This window comes from Geotrypetes seraphini, chromosome 12 (assembly GCF_902459505.1).
Source record: "Geotrypetes seraphini chromosome 12, aGeoSer1.1, whole genome shotgun sequence".
In the NCBI taxonomy this organism is placed as follows: Eukaryota; Metazoa; Chordata; class Amphibia; order Gymnophiona; family Dermophiidae; genus Geotrypetes; species Geotrypetes seraphini.
The window spans coordinates 32,203,897-32,224,062 of NC_047095.1; the positions used below are offsets into that span (position 1 = coordinate 32,203,897).

Below are 20,166 nucleotides of genomic sequence, written 5' to 3' on the forward strand. Positions count from 1 at the left end.
CTCGGCAGCGCATGTGATAAGAGTCAACATTGTTCAGGCCAACTTTCTCAACAGACAGCCCTTGGATAAGGGCGAGTGGGCGCTGGCCCTGGCAGCAATCCAAGCCATGGTGTGGCAGTGGGGTCTGTCCCGCTTTGACCTTATGGCCACAGCAAAGGACATGTAAGCAGATCATGTTGCACCTCTACTAATAAAATCATACTGGTTACCAATTCATCACAGAATTGCCTATAAAATCCTATTACTCACATTCAAAACAAAAATCTTACACACACCAGGATTTATTGACAGACTACTTATCCCCTATTGCTCTTCAAGAATACTTTGCTCTAGTAATCAATTTCTCCTACAAGTTCCCTCATTAAGACATATTTTCTATATTGGATTTTTTTATGTATTCTACGATACCACTCGGAAGCAAATATTTTCAGTTACTGCCCCTATGCTTTGGAATACACTTCCACTTTACTTACGGGAAGAGACAAATCTTGAAAAATTTAAGGGAAACTTAAAAACCTTCCTATTTAAGGATGCTTACGACCTCTGACATCCCTATCCTTACCAATTTTATCAAAGGAAGAGCATAGCTACCTCTCCCTAATGTTCCATCCATCGCTATTCTTCTATCCTATTCTCAATTGTAGTTCAGCCCTCCCTTCCATTTTTTCCTGTATGTCATGCTATGTCTTATGTCTTCGTTTTATTCCCCAAGATTTTTTTTTTTAACTTTTTATATTGTATGTAACCTTGTACACCACTTAGACAACTATTATAAGCGGTATATCAAATTTTAATAAACTTGGAAACTTGGAAGCAACGCTCTTGTACAGCTGTGGCCTCAGGGAATCCTCCTGTATGTCTTTCTTCCCTGGCCCATGATAGGCTGAGTCATTCAGTGGATTGAGAACCATCCGGACCATGTCATTCTGGTGGCTCCAGACTGGCCTCGCAGGCCTAGTTACACAGATCTGCTGCGTCTTAGCTAGGGTCGCAGCCTTCGGTTGAGCATCCATCCTGTGTGGAGGACCCGGGTCACTTTGCTCTTACGGCATAGCTCTTGAGCATGCAGCTTTAGATCACAAGGGCTCTTCTGATGTAGTCCTTAGCCCTCTTCTCACGTCTAAGAAGTTGACTACTGTATCTGCTTATGCTACAGAGTGGAAGACTTTCCAGCTTTGGTGTGCTCAGGAACAAGCGGAGCCGAATTCCACTTCACTTTCGGTGGTGTTGGCTTTTCTCCAGGTTAATCTTAATCATAGCCTCACTGCAGCATCCCTTCGGGTCCAAATGGCAGGGCTCTCTTGTTTTTGTTTCTGGGGTCATCCTTCTCAATAACAGACTATGGACTTTTTCTACAGGAAATTGTCCAAAGCTTTCTTAAGAACATAAGAACATAAAAATTGCCGCTGCTGGGTCAAACCAGTGGTCCATCGTGCCCAGCAGTCCATTCTTGCAACGTCCCTTAGGTCAAAGACCAGTGCCCTAACTGAGACCAACCCAACCTGCGTACGTTCCGGTTCAGCAGGAACTTGTCTAACTTTTTCCTGAATTCCTGGAGGGTGTTTTCTCCTATAACAGCCTCCGGAAGAGCATTCTAGTTTTCCACCACTCTCTGGGTGAAGAAGAACTTCCTTACATTTGTACGGAATCTATCCCCTTTTAACTTTAGAGAGTGCCCTCTCGTTCTCTCTACCTTAGAGAGGGTGAACAACCTATCTCTATCTACTAAGTCTATTCCCTTCATTATCTTGAATGTTTTGATCATGTCCCCTTTCAGCTTCCTCTTTTCAAGGGAGAAGAGGCCTAGTTTATCTAACCTATCGCAGTACAGCAACCTCTCCAGCCCCTTAACCATTTTAGTTGCTCTTTCGAGTAGTACCATGCCCTTCTTCATGTACGGTGACCAGTGCTGGATGCAGTATTCCAGGTGGGGGTGTGCCATGGCCCGGTACAGCGGCATGATAACTTTCTCCAATCTGTTTGTGATCCCCTTCTTAATGGTTCCTAGCATTCTGTTCACCATTTTCACCGCCGCTGCATATTGCGCGGATGGCTTCATTGACTTGTCGACCAGTACTCTCAAGTCTCTTTCCTGGGGGGGTCTCTCCACGTACTGCATCGAGCAGGTTAGTGAATCTAGCTCCCTTAGTGACATTTTGAATTCTTTAGAGTAATTCCATTGGCACTGATGATTGGGTGGCATGGGGTGTCGGGTGTGCAGGTTTTTTTTTTTCTTCTTCTCCATTTCTGTTATTTCCTTTCTCTCTCACTCTTCCTCCTTCTCTGTCTCTTTCTAAAGGACCCCTGTGGGCTATAAGAAACCAAGTCCTCGAGGGGGGGGAGGGTTGTTGCTAGTAGGAAGGTGTTTTTTTTTTTGGGGGGGGGGCATTTTCCAATATACATACAGTTTAAATGCGCATGCATAATCTTCAAGCTTCTCTATGGAATATTTGATCCTTTTGTCCCCTTATGTTGGAATAAATACCCTTAGACTTTGCCATTTGAGAAACACACAAAGATATAAGTTAACCTTCCCTTCCTTTAAGGGAATTAAATCTTCTGGGAAGCTCAGACAATCTTTTGTTTTCAAGTTTGTAGAGATCTGGAATGAACTTCCTGACTCCATTAGGCTTTTAGGCCAGCTGCAATTATTTCGTAAATTCCTGAAAACTTTGTTGTTCTTGCAATTTTTAAATGGTTTAACTACAGCCTCAACAAAATGATAATATTATAGTTATTTTTCTTATGTACTTTAGTTTTTAATTAGTTCTTCCTTCTCCTATGTTTTCTGCTATGTACTCTAGTCTTAATTATATGTGAACCGAGTCAAGCTCCACTGGGAGATGGCCTGGTTTATAAACGAAAGATTAGATTAAATTAGATGTGTATTGTGTTACTGTGGTTATTTTCTATATTGTAAGTTTTGTCATTTGCAAATTCAATAAAAAACGTTGAATCTTAAAAAAGCAAGTTAAACAATGTAGTCTTCATTGAGGGCTATCCACTTAGGGCTCTTTTTACAAAGGTTCGATAGTGGTTTTAGCGCGTGCTGAATTGCCGCGTGCACTAGCCCTTAACGCCAGCATTGAGCTGGCGTTAGTTCTAGCCATGTAGCACAGGTTTAGCGCATAATAAAAGGAGTTTAGCAGCTTAGTAAAAGGAGCCCTAAGTGTATAGCCCTCGATTTAGACTACAGTTTAACTTGCTTTTGTACCAAACTTTTCAAGACACCCTTATAAATTTGTATACATTTATATGTCTCATTTTCATAGTGGATGTTTTTTGGGGGGATGATTCTTCTGGTAGGTTTAAAAAAAAAAAAAAAAAAATCAATCATATTTTAACCTAGGTGAGGTATTTGCTGACATGAGTGAATATTTCTGCTTATGGGGTTCAAGGTGGGCAAACCATCTCTAGCACGCAGAGCTCCTTTGTGTTAGAAATACCTATTGGATTTACTTCTCAGCAAAAGGATACTTTTAAATGTGCTTGAAATACACACAAAGACTATTATTTGTGCTGCTCTTATGTATTTTTTAAACTATTTTAGAGAATCAACCATTTTCCAGGAATGGGCGAAATCTGTAGGAAGGATTGCCTAGCAAGAAATATGACCAAGTAAGTTAATTCCTCAGAATCAGGACTGTCACTACGGTATTAATGTTTTTAGCACCTGATCCTGCTTTTCTGCCCTCATTGAATTATGCAAATGAAGTCCCTACTCAGAGTCTCTCATCCCTTTGTAACCCCCACAGGCTACCCTGTGTTCAGAAGAGAAAACAGTTGTTGAAGAGACTATAATTAGAGGCTAACTAGGAAATACAGAATCCTATTGATAAACCTGGTTGAAAGAACATAATTCTTGAGACTTAGAAACATCTGCTGATGTTTGATCTACAAACATCCAGAAAAACAGGACAGATTCTACTGAAAAGAAACTTAAATAGTGTTCCAGCACTAGATTTGTTGCTGCTGTTTCTTACCGTCCCAAAAATGGGGGTCTCTGTTTATATTTGGGTTAGCGCTGACCTGCCCCCTTCCCAAACCTTTTTGCAGCCCTCCACTGGGCCTGCCATGAGACCTGGTGGTCTAGTGGTGGCCGGGACAGGAGGGATTCCTCTCGCCTCCTGTCCCAGCCTGATTCTAATAATTTTTATCTCCCACCGCCTCCCCGTATACATTAAGTCCCTAGTGGTCCAGTGGTGAATTGTGGCAGGAGTGATCTTGCTTCGATCCTGCCCGTGCAGAACTGCTAGTTAATTGTCTGCAGCAGCCAATCAGCTAGCGGCTCTGCATGGGCAGAGGAAGACCGCTTCTGCTCATGCAGAGGCGCTAAGGAAGGTCGCTCCTGGTGCGATTCACTGCTGGACCACCAGGGATACTTAAGTATGCAGGGGAGGCGGGAGGGATATAAAAATAAATAGAAGGGCTGGGACAGGAGGCGGGAGGGAGCCCTCCTTTCCCGGCCACCGCTGGACCATCAGGTCTCACGGCAGGCCTGAAGGCATCGGGACGGAGGGGGGAAAGCATATAGAACCTGCCCCCCCCCCCCCCGGTTTATATTGAAGTCAGCCAGGTTACCTTGGTTTATATTTGGGTTGGTTTATATTCGAGTTTATATGGTTCTTTCTAAAACCAGCTTCTTGTAGGCTCTGAAGGACGCCTTCCCTCTAGCATCAGAGGGAGCTTTCCTGTGACATTAGAGGGAAGGCTTCTGTTTCTGCGGAGGGGGCGTAGGACACATCGGTGGCCCTGTTGAAGAAGCAATCAGCGGCTTTGTTGACGAAGCGGTGCTCAGGGAGGTAGTAGTAGGAAGCAGTAGCACTTATATGTGGTAATTCATGGAATGCAGCCAGGAAGTCAGTTCGTAGTGTGACAATTGGTAGGGACTTCGTGCATCCTACCAGTTGTTGCCTTACCAATTGTCATTCTATGAATTGTCTTCCTACGAACTGTCATTCTCCCCTTTATGTCCTGAGCAAAATATGGCCTTCAAAGCAAAACACAATACTCCATATGGGGAAACGCCAACTACTTGTATGAGGCATTAACATCTCCTCTTTATTCAGTTTACTCAGACTTTGTTCCCTCTTTACATATATTTACTTAGCTTTCTTTCAGCTTGCTTGAAAACATAGCAGAGATCTCAATCAGTTAAATAAAAAAGGTAAATCTCAGGAGGATAATTATTTCAAGGGCTGCAGTCACATTACTTTAGATCCTGACACTCATCCAGATTTTTAAAATCAGCCTTCTATGTAAGCTCAGTAGATGTGTTAATCCCTAGATATCTTGGGCTTTGTGTCACTAGTCTAAAGGGATGCTGCATGGAAGATAGTCTGCTCGCAATCCTAACATCTATACCTCAGTCTTACCCAAATTTATCCTGAAATAGCTGAGAAACCTTTGATTTCTTCTAGGAGCTACGAGGACTTTTCACAAATAACTGTGTCATCTGCATTCAACAGGATCTTATGTGATATTGCCCCCTACTTCAGTCAGTTCCATTAACTAATTGCTTTAAATCTGAAAGGCGAAATCGGGGTGAATAGGAACAGTGAGAAGAGGCATCCCAGCCTTGTACTTTTCTAGAATATAAATTCTTTTAATTTATTGCCATTTGCTACTGTGTCCCCATAGACCTATGTACCCACCTCAAGAAGTTACCCTCCATATTCAGATACTCCATAAGGGTGAAGAAGTATAATTACTTTACCCAGATGAAGACCTTTTCAGTATCCAAGGTGATGCATAATATCTTTTCTTCAATGTACTGTATGAATCATATTAAGTACATGTCTCACGTTGTTCGAAATTTGTTATCCTTTTACAAAACCCATCAGGTCAGGGTGGATTACTCTTGTCATTATGTTTTCTATCCACTTTGTCAAAATTTTGGCAAATATTTCATATCATAATTTAGCAGTGCAGTTGACATATAATTGCTGCATTCCTTTTCAGGTTTTTCTTCCTTATGAAAGAGGATGACATTGTCTCTATAAATCTCAGGGGTAATTTTCAAACTGAAAATATAAGTACATATTTAAAGTAGTGTAAAGTCTACAAGTAAAGAAACCATGGACTTTATTAAGTTCAAACTCTTATATTTATGAAACGATGACAGAAGAGGCAGCAACAATAGAATCATGAACCTTCACATTTCAGGGAGCTACAGTAATCATCATCATGACCAATGTTAAAATCAGAGCAATGAGATTTAAGTTGAGCAGTTACAGTTGGCAAAAAGCTCAATCAGTTTTCACATACAAGGGTTGGATCTTTCTGCAAAATACATAGGGCTCCTTTTACAAAGCCGCACTAGCGGTTTTAACGCACGTACTGGATTAGCGCACGCTAGCCGGAAATCTACCGCCTGCTCCAAAGGAGGTGGTAGTGGCTAGTGCGTGCGGCAATTTAGCTCGGCTTTGTAAAAGGAGCCAATAGTCATTTAGCAGCATGTGGTTCATATTTCTGTATCGTGCATATTGTAGTCCACCAATATTGGAAGAGAGTGTGGCACAGTGGTTAGAGCTACAACCCCAGCACCCTGAGGTTGTGGGTTCAAACCCTGTGCTGCTCCTTGTGATCCTGGGCAAGTCATTCAGTCCTCCATAGCCCCAGGTACGTTAGATAGATTGCAAGCCCACCGGGATAGATAGGAAAAATGCTTGAGTACCTGATTGTAAAACCGCTTAGATAACCTTGATAGGTGGTATATAAAAACCTAAGAAACTTGAATAAATGAACATTTTTCCAATTTCAAAGATTCATCTGAAATGCCAGAGTCTACCAAGCAATGCTGTATTCAATCAAAGTCCATCATTAGGACTTGGGATTTAAATATTATCATTGTGAACTTAAGGATGAAGCAAGATGAAATTTTTGGGGGGGAATTTTCTGTAACTTTATACTTGGTCCCCAAAATGCCAGATTAGGGACCAGGTAATGTAATGTAATGTAAATGTCAATTGCACTAGCTCTACCTGTGAAGAACCACAGTGTCAATATGTAAATTCTTCAAGTAGGCTAACCCTTCTGAGTTTGAAAGGTGCTCCAAGTTGTCTTATGTGCAAAGAAATGCAGGCTTTGAGTGATGTTAGCCGAGAGAGATGGGTGATTAGATTGGGACCAAATAGGGGGGCCAGTCTACCTCATTCTCAGATATAATTATTTCATGTTCCCAAATTTGTTTTAGTTCAATGGTGGAAAGAAATGTATGGTCTTTCAAGAGATGGTAGAAAGCTGAGGCTTCATATACAATACTATAAGGCCCCCCCTTTTACTAAGACGATTAAGTGCAAGCCAACATGGTAACTGTAGCAAAGCCCTTTTAATCCCTATGGTCTTCAGTGCGATTGCCACGCAAAACTCAATGCTGCCTAATAAAAGGGGGGCTAAAATATGTAAATACACAGGCAATAGGTCTGGAGTTTCTTCCAAACTAAAATGTTTAATTTGCCGCTTAGAGATACAGTTTTGCAACAGGAGCCATTTTAGTAGGTAGATGGAAAGTAGGCTGGAATGTTGCAATTGGGGATACCTTATGGCCTGTAAGAATCTGTTCCATTGCCCATATATCATGTTACTGTCAATAGCTCCAGTTTAGCAGCCTGTTTCTGATTATACCAGAGTGGTATGGGTACTTTGTATGGTGATAAGTAAGCAGGAATATTCGTAAGGAAGAATCAAGCTTAGTAAAATATTATTCAACTACATTTCCTAGAAACCATTGGGCCTTTCAGCCTAGAAGAGATGAGTTAAGAAAACCTTGGAGAGGCATGACAGTCAGCATCTTGCACAGTGGGAGTAATTAACAGCAATGCAGCCTACTAGAGTGAAGAGATTAAAACAGCTGCTATTCAGACAGAGAGCTTGGGAACAAGGGAGAGAAAAACTCCATAAGAAAAGCTAAAGAGAACAGAGGTATTCCCTGCATAAACTGGAGCAAGGGAGAAAGTCTCACTTGGAAAGCTAATAGGGAGAGAGAGCAGAGGTGTTCCCTAGAAAAGCTGTAGAGCTTAGCTGTTGAAGTGAGGTAGTTGGATTTTCCATTCTCGTATATCTCTTAGCTGGCAGGTAAAGTAATAACTGCCTCAACTGTGAGTAACCAAGGGCTCTCTGTAGGAGAGGTAGAGCTTCCAGTGCCAGCACCTAAACACAGAATAGGAATTTCTCAGGGGCCAAGAGGGAACAGGAAACAAAAGGATCTTTGCATTCCAAGAAAAGAGGGGAGAGCCCTAATAACTATGCTGACAAGGAAAAGGCTTGTACACAGAAGCTGGGAAGGGCTAAATGTTTGTGCTCAAGAAGACAAACCCAAAAGGAAGTAATGACTAGGATTTTCCCTAGGGTTATAACATGGGGCAATAAGGTTTAGACGTCTCCAACCACAGTGCCAGACAAGAGTGGAACACAGTAAGAAAGGGAAATGCCCTATGCTTGAAGTTTGGAATGTGCAGTAATGCTTATAAGAAGTAAAACCTGGCCTGGATCAGAGAGAGAGAACTAGGGATGTGTGTGTGAGGACGGGGGGGGGGGGGGGGGGTGTCACATCTTCTGAAGGGAGTTTGGTAAATGGAAAGTTGAAGAGAGTTTTGTCTCCGTGAACCACTAGAATAATTCTGAAAAGCTGTGAGTTGCAAGTCTGTAGGAGAAAGTGAGTACCTTTATCCAGATTAAGCTGAAGAAAACATATTGTGTTATTTTAATTTGAAAAAATTAAGTTAAAGCCTTTTGAGCCTCTTAATTCTGTGTGCCTTACAACTAAAGAATCCTGAGTCAAGGAGGATGTTCTCAGGAGCAGGGGAAGTCTGGATCTCTACAACCAGTGAATGGTGAAATGACAGAATTTTGAACTCAAGTTAGTGTGTGTGTGTGCCCTCTTGTGATGGTATGTATTTTAAGATGTAGGGCCCTTAAATCAGACGGTAAAATAAGCAGGGGAGTATACATTTTTTAAAAGATTGAATAAAATCCATCTGTTTAATATTCAAAAGCACTTATGTGGACAGCCCTCTTTTATAAGAGGGAGTGCTAAAATTATGACTTTTTTAGTTTGTCTTTTTCCCTAAGCTGCAACAACCATGAGCTTAGATTTCATGGATAAGTTTTTGTTCTGAAGACTACACAGGCACTTCCATATTAAAACCATGATGACTGAAGGCAGCTCAAATGCAAACAGTAGTAATAAAATAAACTTTAAACACCACCATTACCACATACTGTTGCTCATAAATTTGGAGCCCTAGAGGAAGAGGAAGCTGAAAGATCTAGGAAAGGTCCTCGTGATAGAGAAGTTGTCAGAAATTATTCACTAAATTGCCAGAGTGAGGGAGAGTCACACACTTTGATTGGTGAAGCACATCCTGCTAACTGCAAAGAATATAGGAGAAGAAAGGAATGATATATGCATGTAAAATAAGATAAAACAGGAAACCAAAGTAAGAAAAGGAATCGGAAGAATATAGAACAGAAAGATGAGGGACCTGGGCAAAAGCATTTTATTATCAGTGTATTTACCTGAACACATCACATTACTTTTGAAATAATAAATGTATTGTATGAATAGTTTTTAATGTTTTCTTTTTCTTTCCTCTATATGAATGGAGTTCTTTTCTAAATTGTTTTGAATTATATTGTAAACCACTTGGATCCTTTTTTGGCTGTTATACAGTATATAAAGTTTTTAATAAACATAAAAATAATGAGCAAAAGATGCTAAGCTCATTAATTGAGTCTTCCACACTTAGAGCCCCCTTATACTGAAGCCTAGTATGCACTAACAGAATTAACACACACACTAAATTCCAAAGAAGTCCATCTTATATATATATATATATATATATATATATATATATATATATATATATATATATATATATATATATAGACTTCTTATCATTTATGTGTGCTAAGCTTTAGTAAAAGAGCCCTTTAGTATTTTATATATTTTATTAGTAAATGCTGTTTTTAGCTTAATTGGGTTTTGTGGACTGAGGACCTTTTAATTATAAATTTTTCCCCTTAGATACAGTAGAGGAAGATGGATGAAAATGGGGAAGTTTGAGATATGCAGAAAAAAGGGGATAGGTTGGATGGGAAAAGGAAAGATATAATGGTAGGAGAAGCAGTATGAGATAGAGATTAAGGAAATTAGAATGGTGAAAAAGTAGATAGGATAAAAAAAGCAATAAGAAGGGTGAGAAAGGTAGAAGACAAACTTATAAACTCTCATTCATTGGTGACTGAGCACCTTGTAACCTATGTAACCCATGTTAAAATAAAAAAAATCTTTTTTTTAAACAAAGTATTCTTTTTGCAGAATGATCAAGTCCCAACCTCAGGAATATAGCTTTATACCCCGAACTTGGATCTTTCCTGCAGAATATACTCAATTTCTGAACTACACAAAGGAACTGAAAAGGAAGAGAAGACAAAAAACCTTTATAATCAAACCAGCTAATGGTGCAATGGGCCATGGGTAAGTTCAGCTGTAAATTCTATAAATCTTAAATAATAATGTAAATAAATAATTACGGTAATGAACTTTTCAAACTTTCCCATCTTCTGAAAGTGAAAGGCCTCCCTACCTCCCACCATGTCTCCCCAACACACTTCTAGGACCCTGATTCACCCCAAGATATATAGGGGGCCAATACGACATGGATAATTCCCACTCACTTCTGCTCCTAGCATGGTTGATATCTCCATTTTGAAGGAGGCAGCCTCCAGGGCAGGGACGATTAGGGATTACCTCTTCCTTTTTTTCTTTCTGGACCCCTTGTAGCTTCCAGTCCTGTGGGGGTATTTGGGTAAAAAGAACAAGCTGGTTGGACCTTTACGTTGGGGGCAGGGGTCTGGGGTGTACAGGAACAGTTCTGTAACATAGATGAGAACATTTACAAGCCTATTATACACATAAATTCATTCATTTATTTTAAAATTTATATACCACCTAACACTAGACAGTTTCCAAAAGAACATAGATAATTAAAACAAATAATATGTATATTAACACATGCCTTAAATCCTGCACTTTTGTTCAAACTAACATCACATTCACATTAATGCACTAACAAATAGCTGTGTTTTTTAATAATTTTTTAAAACTAGCTCTTTTTGCACTTAAACGTAATTGTTTAGAATAATCACATGCACATATGTGTGTACATATACATATAAATGCCAAAAGTCTAAGCACTGTACTCCAAATCCCCATTTAACTTGCATAGCACATACGTGCAAGGGAGGTATATAAATGGATGATATTTGGGCCAGATTCAGAATATTGTAAATAATGTGTGCATCAACAAAATTAAGGGGGGAAATATATCAATGTGTGCTACTGTTATGATGGGTTATTTTACCAGAAGTCATACTATTTTAGCACAAGGCATCATAGCATAAAATGGACTCCAGTGCTGAAATAGCATGACTTGTGGTAAAATAACTCATCTTAACAGTAGCACACATTGATAAATTCCCCTCTTAGGCTTTTACCACGTACCCTCTGAACACCTAATTGTAGATGTCCTGCCATAGACTTTCCCCCTTAGTGTCCACAGGGCTACCAGGGAGTAGAGGTCTCCCTGGGCTGAAGTGCCTTTTAATTTTTTACCATCGCTATGTGAAATGGGCTGCGATTACTTTTTAAGGCTTAGGAAAGCAACCACAGCTCTTTAGCTATAGTTATTATTCCACAGAAAACAAGCCCCCAAAGCCATTTTTATGCACATGTTTTAGTCTTTTTTTTTTTTTTGTATTAATGAGCTGCTTTTCATGATTTTGCAGCACAATAGTTCATATATGTCCAACTTTGAACAGGTTGTGATTTACTTTTTCCGGCCAAAAGTGCCAGTGATCTACAACCATGAAAATTAAGTTTCAAATTAGTTTCAAATTAAATTTTAACCCAATAAAAGTGGAGGATTCTCCCCCCCCCCCCCATTTTTAATGAACCTTCTGTCATTTACTTGGAAGTGATCAGCTGTTAAGTATATTAAGCAAAAATAAAACAGATAGACGAAGAACTGCGAGGGGAAATGGAAAGTACATTGTCTCTTAAAGTTTTATTGAGTAATAACTTGCTTTAACTATTTTAATAATTTTCTTTAACTTTTATTGAGTAATTTGTGTTAAATTTAGGTCGAGTATTGATCCAGGCTGATCTTGCACAATCTTTAATATTTCGCTCTTGCTCATTAGTGAGACGTCTGAGCCTGCATGTCATCCACCAGCTTTTTGAAGTTGGGTGAATATTGCATGAGGGCCAGTCTCAGGGAATCCTGGAGATGTTCATCTGTCATGTTGGAACGTTGTGTACTCTTTGTCATTGTCAGATGGGAAAACACAGATTCACACAAATAAGTTGAACCAAAACAGGAGTATAGAGCTTCATTGCATCTTCTCAAGTTGGTAAATTTGTCTCTAGGCACTAGCTTCCAAAATGATTCTTGCTAAGCATGGGTCTTGAGAAAAATGTCTTTTTTAAGGGTTAATATTTTGTTTTCAAGAGATGGCTTGTTCAATGAGTAATTTTTACTGATAGCAGCTGCAGTTTCTTTAATGTCCACATCTACTTTGAATGGGTATGATAAGTAATCCACAACTGTTCCAATTTTTTGGAAGTTGCAGAAACCATTTTCGAATTCTTGAATAACAGAACAGATTTTTGTCACATACTTCTCATTCTGAAAAAAAATTTGGATATTGTCCCAGATGGTCCTGTGTATTAGGAAAATGATCAAAAGTGTTGTTTGCAAGGTCAGTCATCATTAGTAGAGAATGACACGGGGAAAAAAATCTGTCCCAGTCACCGCCCCGTCCCCGGCCCACCATCCTCTGCACCGCCCCATCACCGCCGTTCCCTAAACCGCCCCGTCACCGCCATCCCATTCACCGCCCCGTCACCGTCCCCGCTGCATCCATATAAGCCTTAGTACTGTAATATTTAGCTTATTCCTTTCTTATAAATCAAAGTTCCTGCTGCTGAACTAGAGAAAGAGATGTTCAGCTGGCAGGGCTTTGTTTATAAATTTTTATCAACACAACTAATATACTATTTTATCCTAAAGCAAAAAATAAATAAATAAATACAATATTTTTTTCTACCTTTGTTGTCTGGTTTCTGCTTTCCACATCTTCTCATTGAATTCCTTCCATCCACTGTGTGTCTTCTTTCTGCGTCTTCCATTTGCTGTTACTGTGCCTCTCCCTTCACACCCCCCCAAAATTGGTCTAGCACCCATCTTCTTCCCTCCGCTCCCCCATAGTCTGGCATCTGTCTTCCACATTTCCCTTTGGGGTCTGTTCCTCTCCACCCTCCTTCAATGTCTGTCCTATTCCTTTCCACCACCACTCTTCCCTCCCTCCTTTACCATCTGTTCCTTTCTACTACCCTTCAGCTCCTCTCGCGTGGCCTATCTATCTACCTTCCTCCCTCTTATTTTCATGGCACGTTACAATGTAATTTGTGCAAGCCACTGGAGCCTGCGAGCTCGGTCCCTGTCCCATCCCCACAAACCATCTCGCTTCTGTGCTCCTATTTTCTCCATTTCTAATATCTCCCCTATGTATCTGTCATTGCCACCCCTGTGTTCATATACCATCCCCATGGCATGTCCCCTTTATGTCTCTGTCCCTAAGCCCCATGCACATAATTTCCCCTCTTTCTGTTACCTTCCTGTGTCCAGATTTCCCCTATCTTCCTCTTCCATACCAGTGTGTCTCTTCTTTTCAACCCCATCTAGCTTTTTTCCCTCTTTCTTCCCCCCCCCCTGCTTCTAGCATCTGGCTCACCTGCCTGTCCTTCCCTTTCTTTCCTGCTGTGGGTTTTTCTTTCCGTCTTCATCCCCTTGGCCCAGAATCCTTTTCCCTTTCACTCCCTCCTTCCAGTTTGAGCCGGGAACACGAGCGATCGCACGGTCCCCGCAGCCACCACCCGCCTGTCCAATCAATCCTACTGTTTAGCCAGCTCTCTCCCTTCTCCTCATCTTAGTTTGTAGGTTTTGTTTTTCGGCGACCTGCACGCTTTCCCAAAGAGCCGCGCACGCGCGGCTGCTCAGTGTTCAATCTTCTGCTCTGCTGCAACTTCCTGTTTCCGGTTGCGTCAGAGCAGAAGATCGAAACTGAGCAGCAGCGGGTGCGCGGCTCTCTGATAGCGTGCGGGTCGCTGAAAAAGAAAGCCTACAAACTAAGGTGAGGAGAAGGGAGAGAGCTGGCTAAACACTAGGATCGATTGGACAGGCGGGTATGGGCTGCGGGGACCGCACGATCCTTCATGCCTCACTGCGGGGACAAGACCATTCACCGCCCCACAGGACCGCTGGGCGCGATGGACCTCTGGTCTGACCCAGTGGTGGCAACTTCTTATGTTCTTAGTCCATTTCCCATTCATCATGAAAGTAGTAGGTTTTGCTCTTCTTTGGAACACTTATCTTCGTTATACTGGGGTAGCTGGATGGGGTTCCCGGCTCTTGTAAGAAGGCCAAATCTGCTAAGTTAGTATAAACACTGGCTGAATCTGATCCAAAACTGTCACTGTCCCAAAGTATTAAAGATCAACAGGAACTGAAGACCTCTGGATGATGTGCAATACAAGGACTGGAGATGCCAAAACCACTTAGTTGTACAGCATGTATAACCAAAAGTTATACAGCCCACGATTGACAGAACTTGGACATTGTGACTTAGACCATTTAAAACATGGTCTAAGTCACAAAAACCCACCTAAACTCACCAGATAAGCACTTCAAACACATAAAACAGACCCCCACACACTACCCCAGTGATCACCGATCCCTCACCCCCATAAAATTATTAATCACATCTTTAAAATTCTGCCTCCAAACCATCATCACCTCGCCGCCTGGCATAGGAAAGCCTAGTCGTCCAGCACAGAGGCAGCTTAAGTCATCTTGGGAGTGGGTTAGAGACCCATAGAAAGGAGGACCCATGCCCATAAGCCCCTGTAATTACTACATTGATATTTAAACATGTGCACTGCTATTGGGGTGGTCGATAAAGGTCTAGGGGATTCTGGAGGTGGTTTGGGAGGCTCACCGTAACCTATAAGGGAGCTGTAGTGAGGAGAAGACATGGCACCCTTTTTGTGAAGTTCACAGCAGTGCCCTGTAAGGTATCCCACTATTTAGGTGCATGTCTGGGTGTTCAATCCATCACTTTGCAGACCCCTCCCATGTCCAACAGGGCTTGTTCTAGGCATTTTGGACTTCGACAAAAAGTTAGACGAAAATGTGGTATAAAGATGGACGATTTAGCGGCTTGGACGATCAGATCTGCAGGATGTATAATTAGACGATTTTCAAAAGTACAAAAATTTTGGACGTATTTTTCGAAAATGTGTCCTAGGCTGCTTTTTACTTTGGACGACTTGCGAGTTGGACGTAAACGGACTTAGATGTCCCTTTCGATTATGCCCCTCCACGTGTATTCAGGTAAAGCCCGGGCGAATGGATATCGCCTGGTATATAACACACTTCTAAGGGGTGTTGGGGTGGGGGCAGGAATGGGTGATTCTGAGAGGCAGGAGTCCAGGTATGATGCCTGGCCTGTGGCTATCGTCATGGGGTGTGGGCAGCAGCCCCCTGGGATACCCACAAATTATTGGCATGAAAACAACAAGCGCTCACCCCCATACACCCGCAGGCAAGATTTCCGCAGGCAGGGAAAAAAGACAGGCAAAGGAGAGATGGAGTCAAATGGGGCTGGCGATCTACCTTTGACCCCTCCAGATTGCAATCTACCTGTTGGACATGCCTGCAATATTTCATTAATGCAATATTTATGTAAACTGTCTTTCAAAGGGTGCTTTGCTTGAATGTTTACTACTGTGAAGTGTACTTTTGCAACGTGACTTCACAAAAGGGCATTTTACGCAAAAATAAAAAAGTACGAAGCACCTTCACTTGGCATTTTTGTGCATTTTCATGCATCTTGCATCATGTTTCACATGAAATGCAAGTTACTTTGAACTTTAGTACATAGGATATGTAGCTTGTAAACCTCTAGAGACAGTATTATCTGCTGGCTCTGAAGTACTGAGAAAAGCATGAGCTAAGTCCAGATCCAAAGCAGACTAATGAAGTTTAGAAAGGTTTATACCAGATTTTAATATTTCAACAATCTCACTTATCTCACCTATGTTTATTGACAGGATCTCTTTAATAAGAAATGGAGAAAAACTACCCATTCATGAACATATGATTGTGCAAGAATACCTTGATAGGCCTTTTCTTCTGGAAGGCTATAAGTTTGACTTGCGCATTTATACTCTGATAACTTCTTGTGATCCATTACGAATATTTTTGTACCGTGATGGACTTGTGAGAATGGGAACAGAGAAGTACCATCCACCCAATGATTCAAATTTGGTAAGTGGATGATAATCTTAATTGTGTATTTTACATTTTCCTGTATTGACACTTCACTAGAATGCAGTTCCTTCCCAGGAAGAATGGAACTTTGCAGAAATCTGCAGTGTCTCACAATGAAGCTACTTTAGTTTTAAGATTATGATTTTACTAGTATTTTAGCCCGTTACATTAACGGGTGCTAGAATATATGTCTGTCTGTCTTTATTTCTGTCTCTCTCTCTCTCTGTCCCGCTGTCTTTCTTTCGGTCTGTCTCTCTCCCTGGCCCCCTTTGTCTGTCTGTCTTTCTGTGTCTCTCCCTGTCCCTGTGTCTTTCTTCTTTTTTTTCTGTCTCCCTTCCTCCCACTGGTGCTAGAATATATGTCTGTTTTTCTTTCTGTTTCTCTCCCTACCTCTGTCTTTTTTCTTTCTGTCTCTCTCCCTGCCCCTGTCCCTGTGTCTTTCTTCCTATCTCCTTCCTACTTTTACTGACTGGCTATCCATTAAAATTCCCCATAGGCGTCTTTTAAGTTAAAAAGAAACTTTGGCCCGGCCTGTAGGTCAGGGGTTTCTCGGGCTGACCGCCATCCGCTGCTGGTGGATCCGTGCTCCGTGCTCGCCCGCCACAGCCTGCAGCCGCCGACAGCGGCCGCGGCCAACATCCACCTCGGGGGAAGAGAGAAAGAGAGAGAGATTTGCACGCATGCGCACTCCTACCTGCGGTGCCCTACAACGCACGGAAAATGGGAGCACACAGGTGGGAGTGCGCATGCGCGGCTTAGGGTTTTATTATATTAGATGTTTAATTTGTCCGCACCTATGTGCTGTTTTGTTTTTTTGGGCTAAAGTTAAGGATGAGGGTAAAAAAGTGTTTAAAATGTATGAAAGTCAACTCATATAGTTTGCCATTTTCACAAGGATTTAATTTTCTGCAGTTTCTACAGGGGGAAAATAAAAATGGGCTTACAGAGAGGATTGCTGTTACTGGATCAAAAATCATCAAACTGTAGTGGTCATGTTTAATGATCGTGAAAGGAAATTTTTCATGTAGTTGCATGTATTTGAATTATGGAATTTAAATGTCTCTCTTATATGCAACAGTTTGTTTATTTTGTTTCTGTGTCATTGAGGATGGAGAGAGCAACATTTTCAAGAGCTTAGTTGGATGCTTGTGAAAAGCAGTTATACATGTAAATGTACATTCATGAGACAATTCTATAACAGGACACCAACTGCTGTATTAGTGTGACTAGTAAGCCTATTCTATAACATGTGCATGTATGTTTTTATAGAATGCTAGCTTAAACTCTCATCAATGTACCAAAACATAGGTGCCAATCTTTAGCAGGTCTATAACTCATGTCTATAACACCTAACATGCAATTTATAGTATTTTGTAGATTTTTGTAAGTTAGATGCAAATATGATGGCATAAATGTCAGCTCCTATGCGCCTCCTTTTTGAATACCCAACTAGGAATTATGCATAATGCAATTTAGTACATAATTATAGAATAGTAACGTGGAGGGGCATAATCAAAAGATACGTCTAAGTCCGTTTTGGGCCTAAGTTGCTAGTCACCCAAAGTCGGCAGTGTCTAAAGTTCATTCTCGAAAAATACGTCCATAATATTTTTTTTTCTTGAAAATTGTCTAATTATATGTCCAGACGTTTGATCGGCCAGATTGCTAAGTTGTCTATCTTTATAACCCATTCTCGTCCAAAAAATCAAGTAAAAAATGCCTAGAACAAGACCTTTTGGACATGGGAGGGGCCAGCAAAGTGATGGACTGGACATCCAGACATGGCAACACAGTAGTGGGGTACCTTACAGGGCACTGCTGCGAACTTCACAAAAAGGGAGCCATATAAATATCTTACCACAACTCTCTTATAGGTCATGGTGAGCTCCCCAAAATACCCCCAAAACCTACTAGACCAGGGGTGCCCAATACGTCAATCGCGATCGACCGGTTGATCGCTCAGGTAACCCCAGTCGATCATGGAGCCAGGTGGGGGATGGAGCTTAGCGCACTACAGGAGACAGAAGCGCCTGTTGTGGTAAGAGTGATTGACCCTCCCCCCTTACCCCCTAAAGCAGGATTGGCAGTGCTGCCTCTTGCTGGCCAGCTGCTGCCGCTTCTGCTTTAGAGGATGAGGGGGGAGGGTCAGTCGGGAAGTGCTGTGGTGTCCGGCTTTCTCCCTGGCCTCCCACGCATCTCTTTACCTAATTTTAGCAGGGAGCATCCTGCAGAGAGGATCACCAGTACTTTAGCGACCCTTGCAGGTTGCCATAGGCCTGGATCATAGGCAAGACAGAAATCCTGATGGATCGAAAGGGACACAAGAGGGAAGGAATTGCAAGAAAGTAACAGGCCACAAACTCAAGTGTATGCACACGAATGCAAGGAGCCTAAGGAATAAGATGGGGAAATTGGAAGCTTTGGCTCAAAAAGATAACCTTGACATTATCAGCGTCACAGAAACATGGTGGAACGAAGAAAACGCCTAGGACACTGTGCTATCGGGATACAAGCTATACCACAGAGACAGAGTAAGTCATAAAGGTGGGGGTATTGCCCTATACATCAAAGAGGGAATTGAGTCTACCGGAGAGAACATGCTGGAAATGAAAAATAAGGTAGAGTTTCTATGGGCCAAAATTCCGGGAACAAAAGGAACGGAAATGAAGATCGGCATCTACTACCGACCCCCAGAGCAGTCCGAAGAAATTGATGGAGAAATGATGGATGAGATTAAACGCAACTGCAAGGGAGGGATGCAGTTATCATGGGTGACCTCAATTATCTGGGGATAGACTGGAACCTAGGCACCTCCGGCTGCGGTAGGGAGACCAAGTTTCTGGATGCTGTAGGCGATTGCTTCCTTGAACAACTTGTCAAGGAAAATACGAGAGGAAATTCAATTCTGGACTTAATTCTAAATGGACTACGAGGATCGGCGCAAGGTGTAGAAGTAGAAGGGACGCTGGGAAGCAGTGATCACAATATGATTCACTCCAACCTGGACACAGGCCACGGCCAAGGCACTAAACTTCCAAAAAGGGAATTAAGAAGGGATGAGACTCATGGTGGGGAAGAGGATAAGCACTGTAAAAACGCTAGAGCAAGCATGGTCCCTTTTTAAGGACACAGTCACCCAGGTACAAAATCTATATATACCGCGTATCAACAAGGGATCCAAGAGGAAAAAGAATAAGGAACCGGCATGGCTCACTGTAGAGGTGAAGGAAGCAATCAGAGACAAGTAGACTTCATTTAAGGAATGGAAAAGTTCAAAAACGGACGAAAACTGGAAAATGCACAAACAACATCAAAGCAGGTGCTATAAGGTGGTAAGAGGAGCCAAAAGAGACTACGAGGAAAGAATAGCCAAGGAGGCAAAAAACCTCAAGATGTTCTTTTGATATATTAAGGGAAAACAACCCGCGAAGGGAGTACTAAAGGAGGACAAAACCATCGCCGACAAACTGAACACATTTTTTGCATATGTATTTATTGAAGAGGATATACACAACATACCGGAAGCCAACAGGCTATACGCAGGAAACGAAGACAGGAAACTGGCAGGGTTGACGGTCAGTCTAGAAGAGGTATGCAGGCAGATTGATAGGCTTAAAAATGATAAATCCCTGGGACCAGATGGCATCTATCCGAGGAACTGAACTGAAAGGGGCTATAGCTGAACTGCTTCAACTAATAGCCAATCTGTCGATCAAATCGCGAAGGATTCCGTAAGACTGGAAAGTGGTGAATGTTACGCCAATCTTCAAGA

At 41.7% G+C, this 20,166-nt stretch overlaps 1 protein-coding gene across 5 annotated transcripts in view; it reads left to right on the plus strand.

Annotated features, from left to right (window-relative positions):
* The window catches only part of TTLL7 (tubulin tyrosine ligase like 7), a 262,594-nt gene that overhangs the window by 42,253 nt on the left and 200,175 nt on the right, over nucleotides 1–20,166 (plus strand). For all 5 annotated transcript variants that reach the window (XM_033916629.1, XM_033916626.1, XM_033916627.1 and 2 more), the window contains exons 6-8: nucleotides 3,551–3,618; nucleotides 10,322–10,480; nucleotides 16,175–16,391. In XM_033916629.1, the coding sequence (XP_033772520.1) occupies nucleotides 3,551–3,618; nucleotides 10,322–10,480; nucleotides 16,175–16,391 (444 nt within the window). The remainder of the gene's footprint in view (nucleotides 1–3,550; nucleotides 3,619–10,321; nucleotides 10,481–16,174; nucleotides 16,392–20,166) is intronic.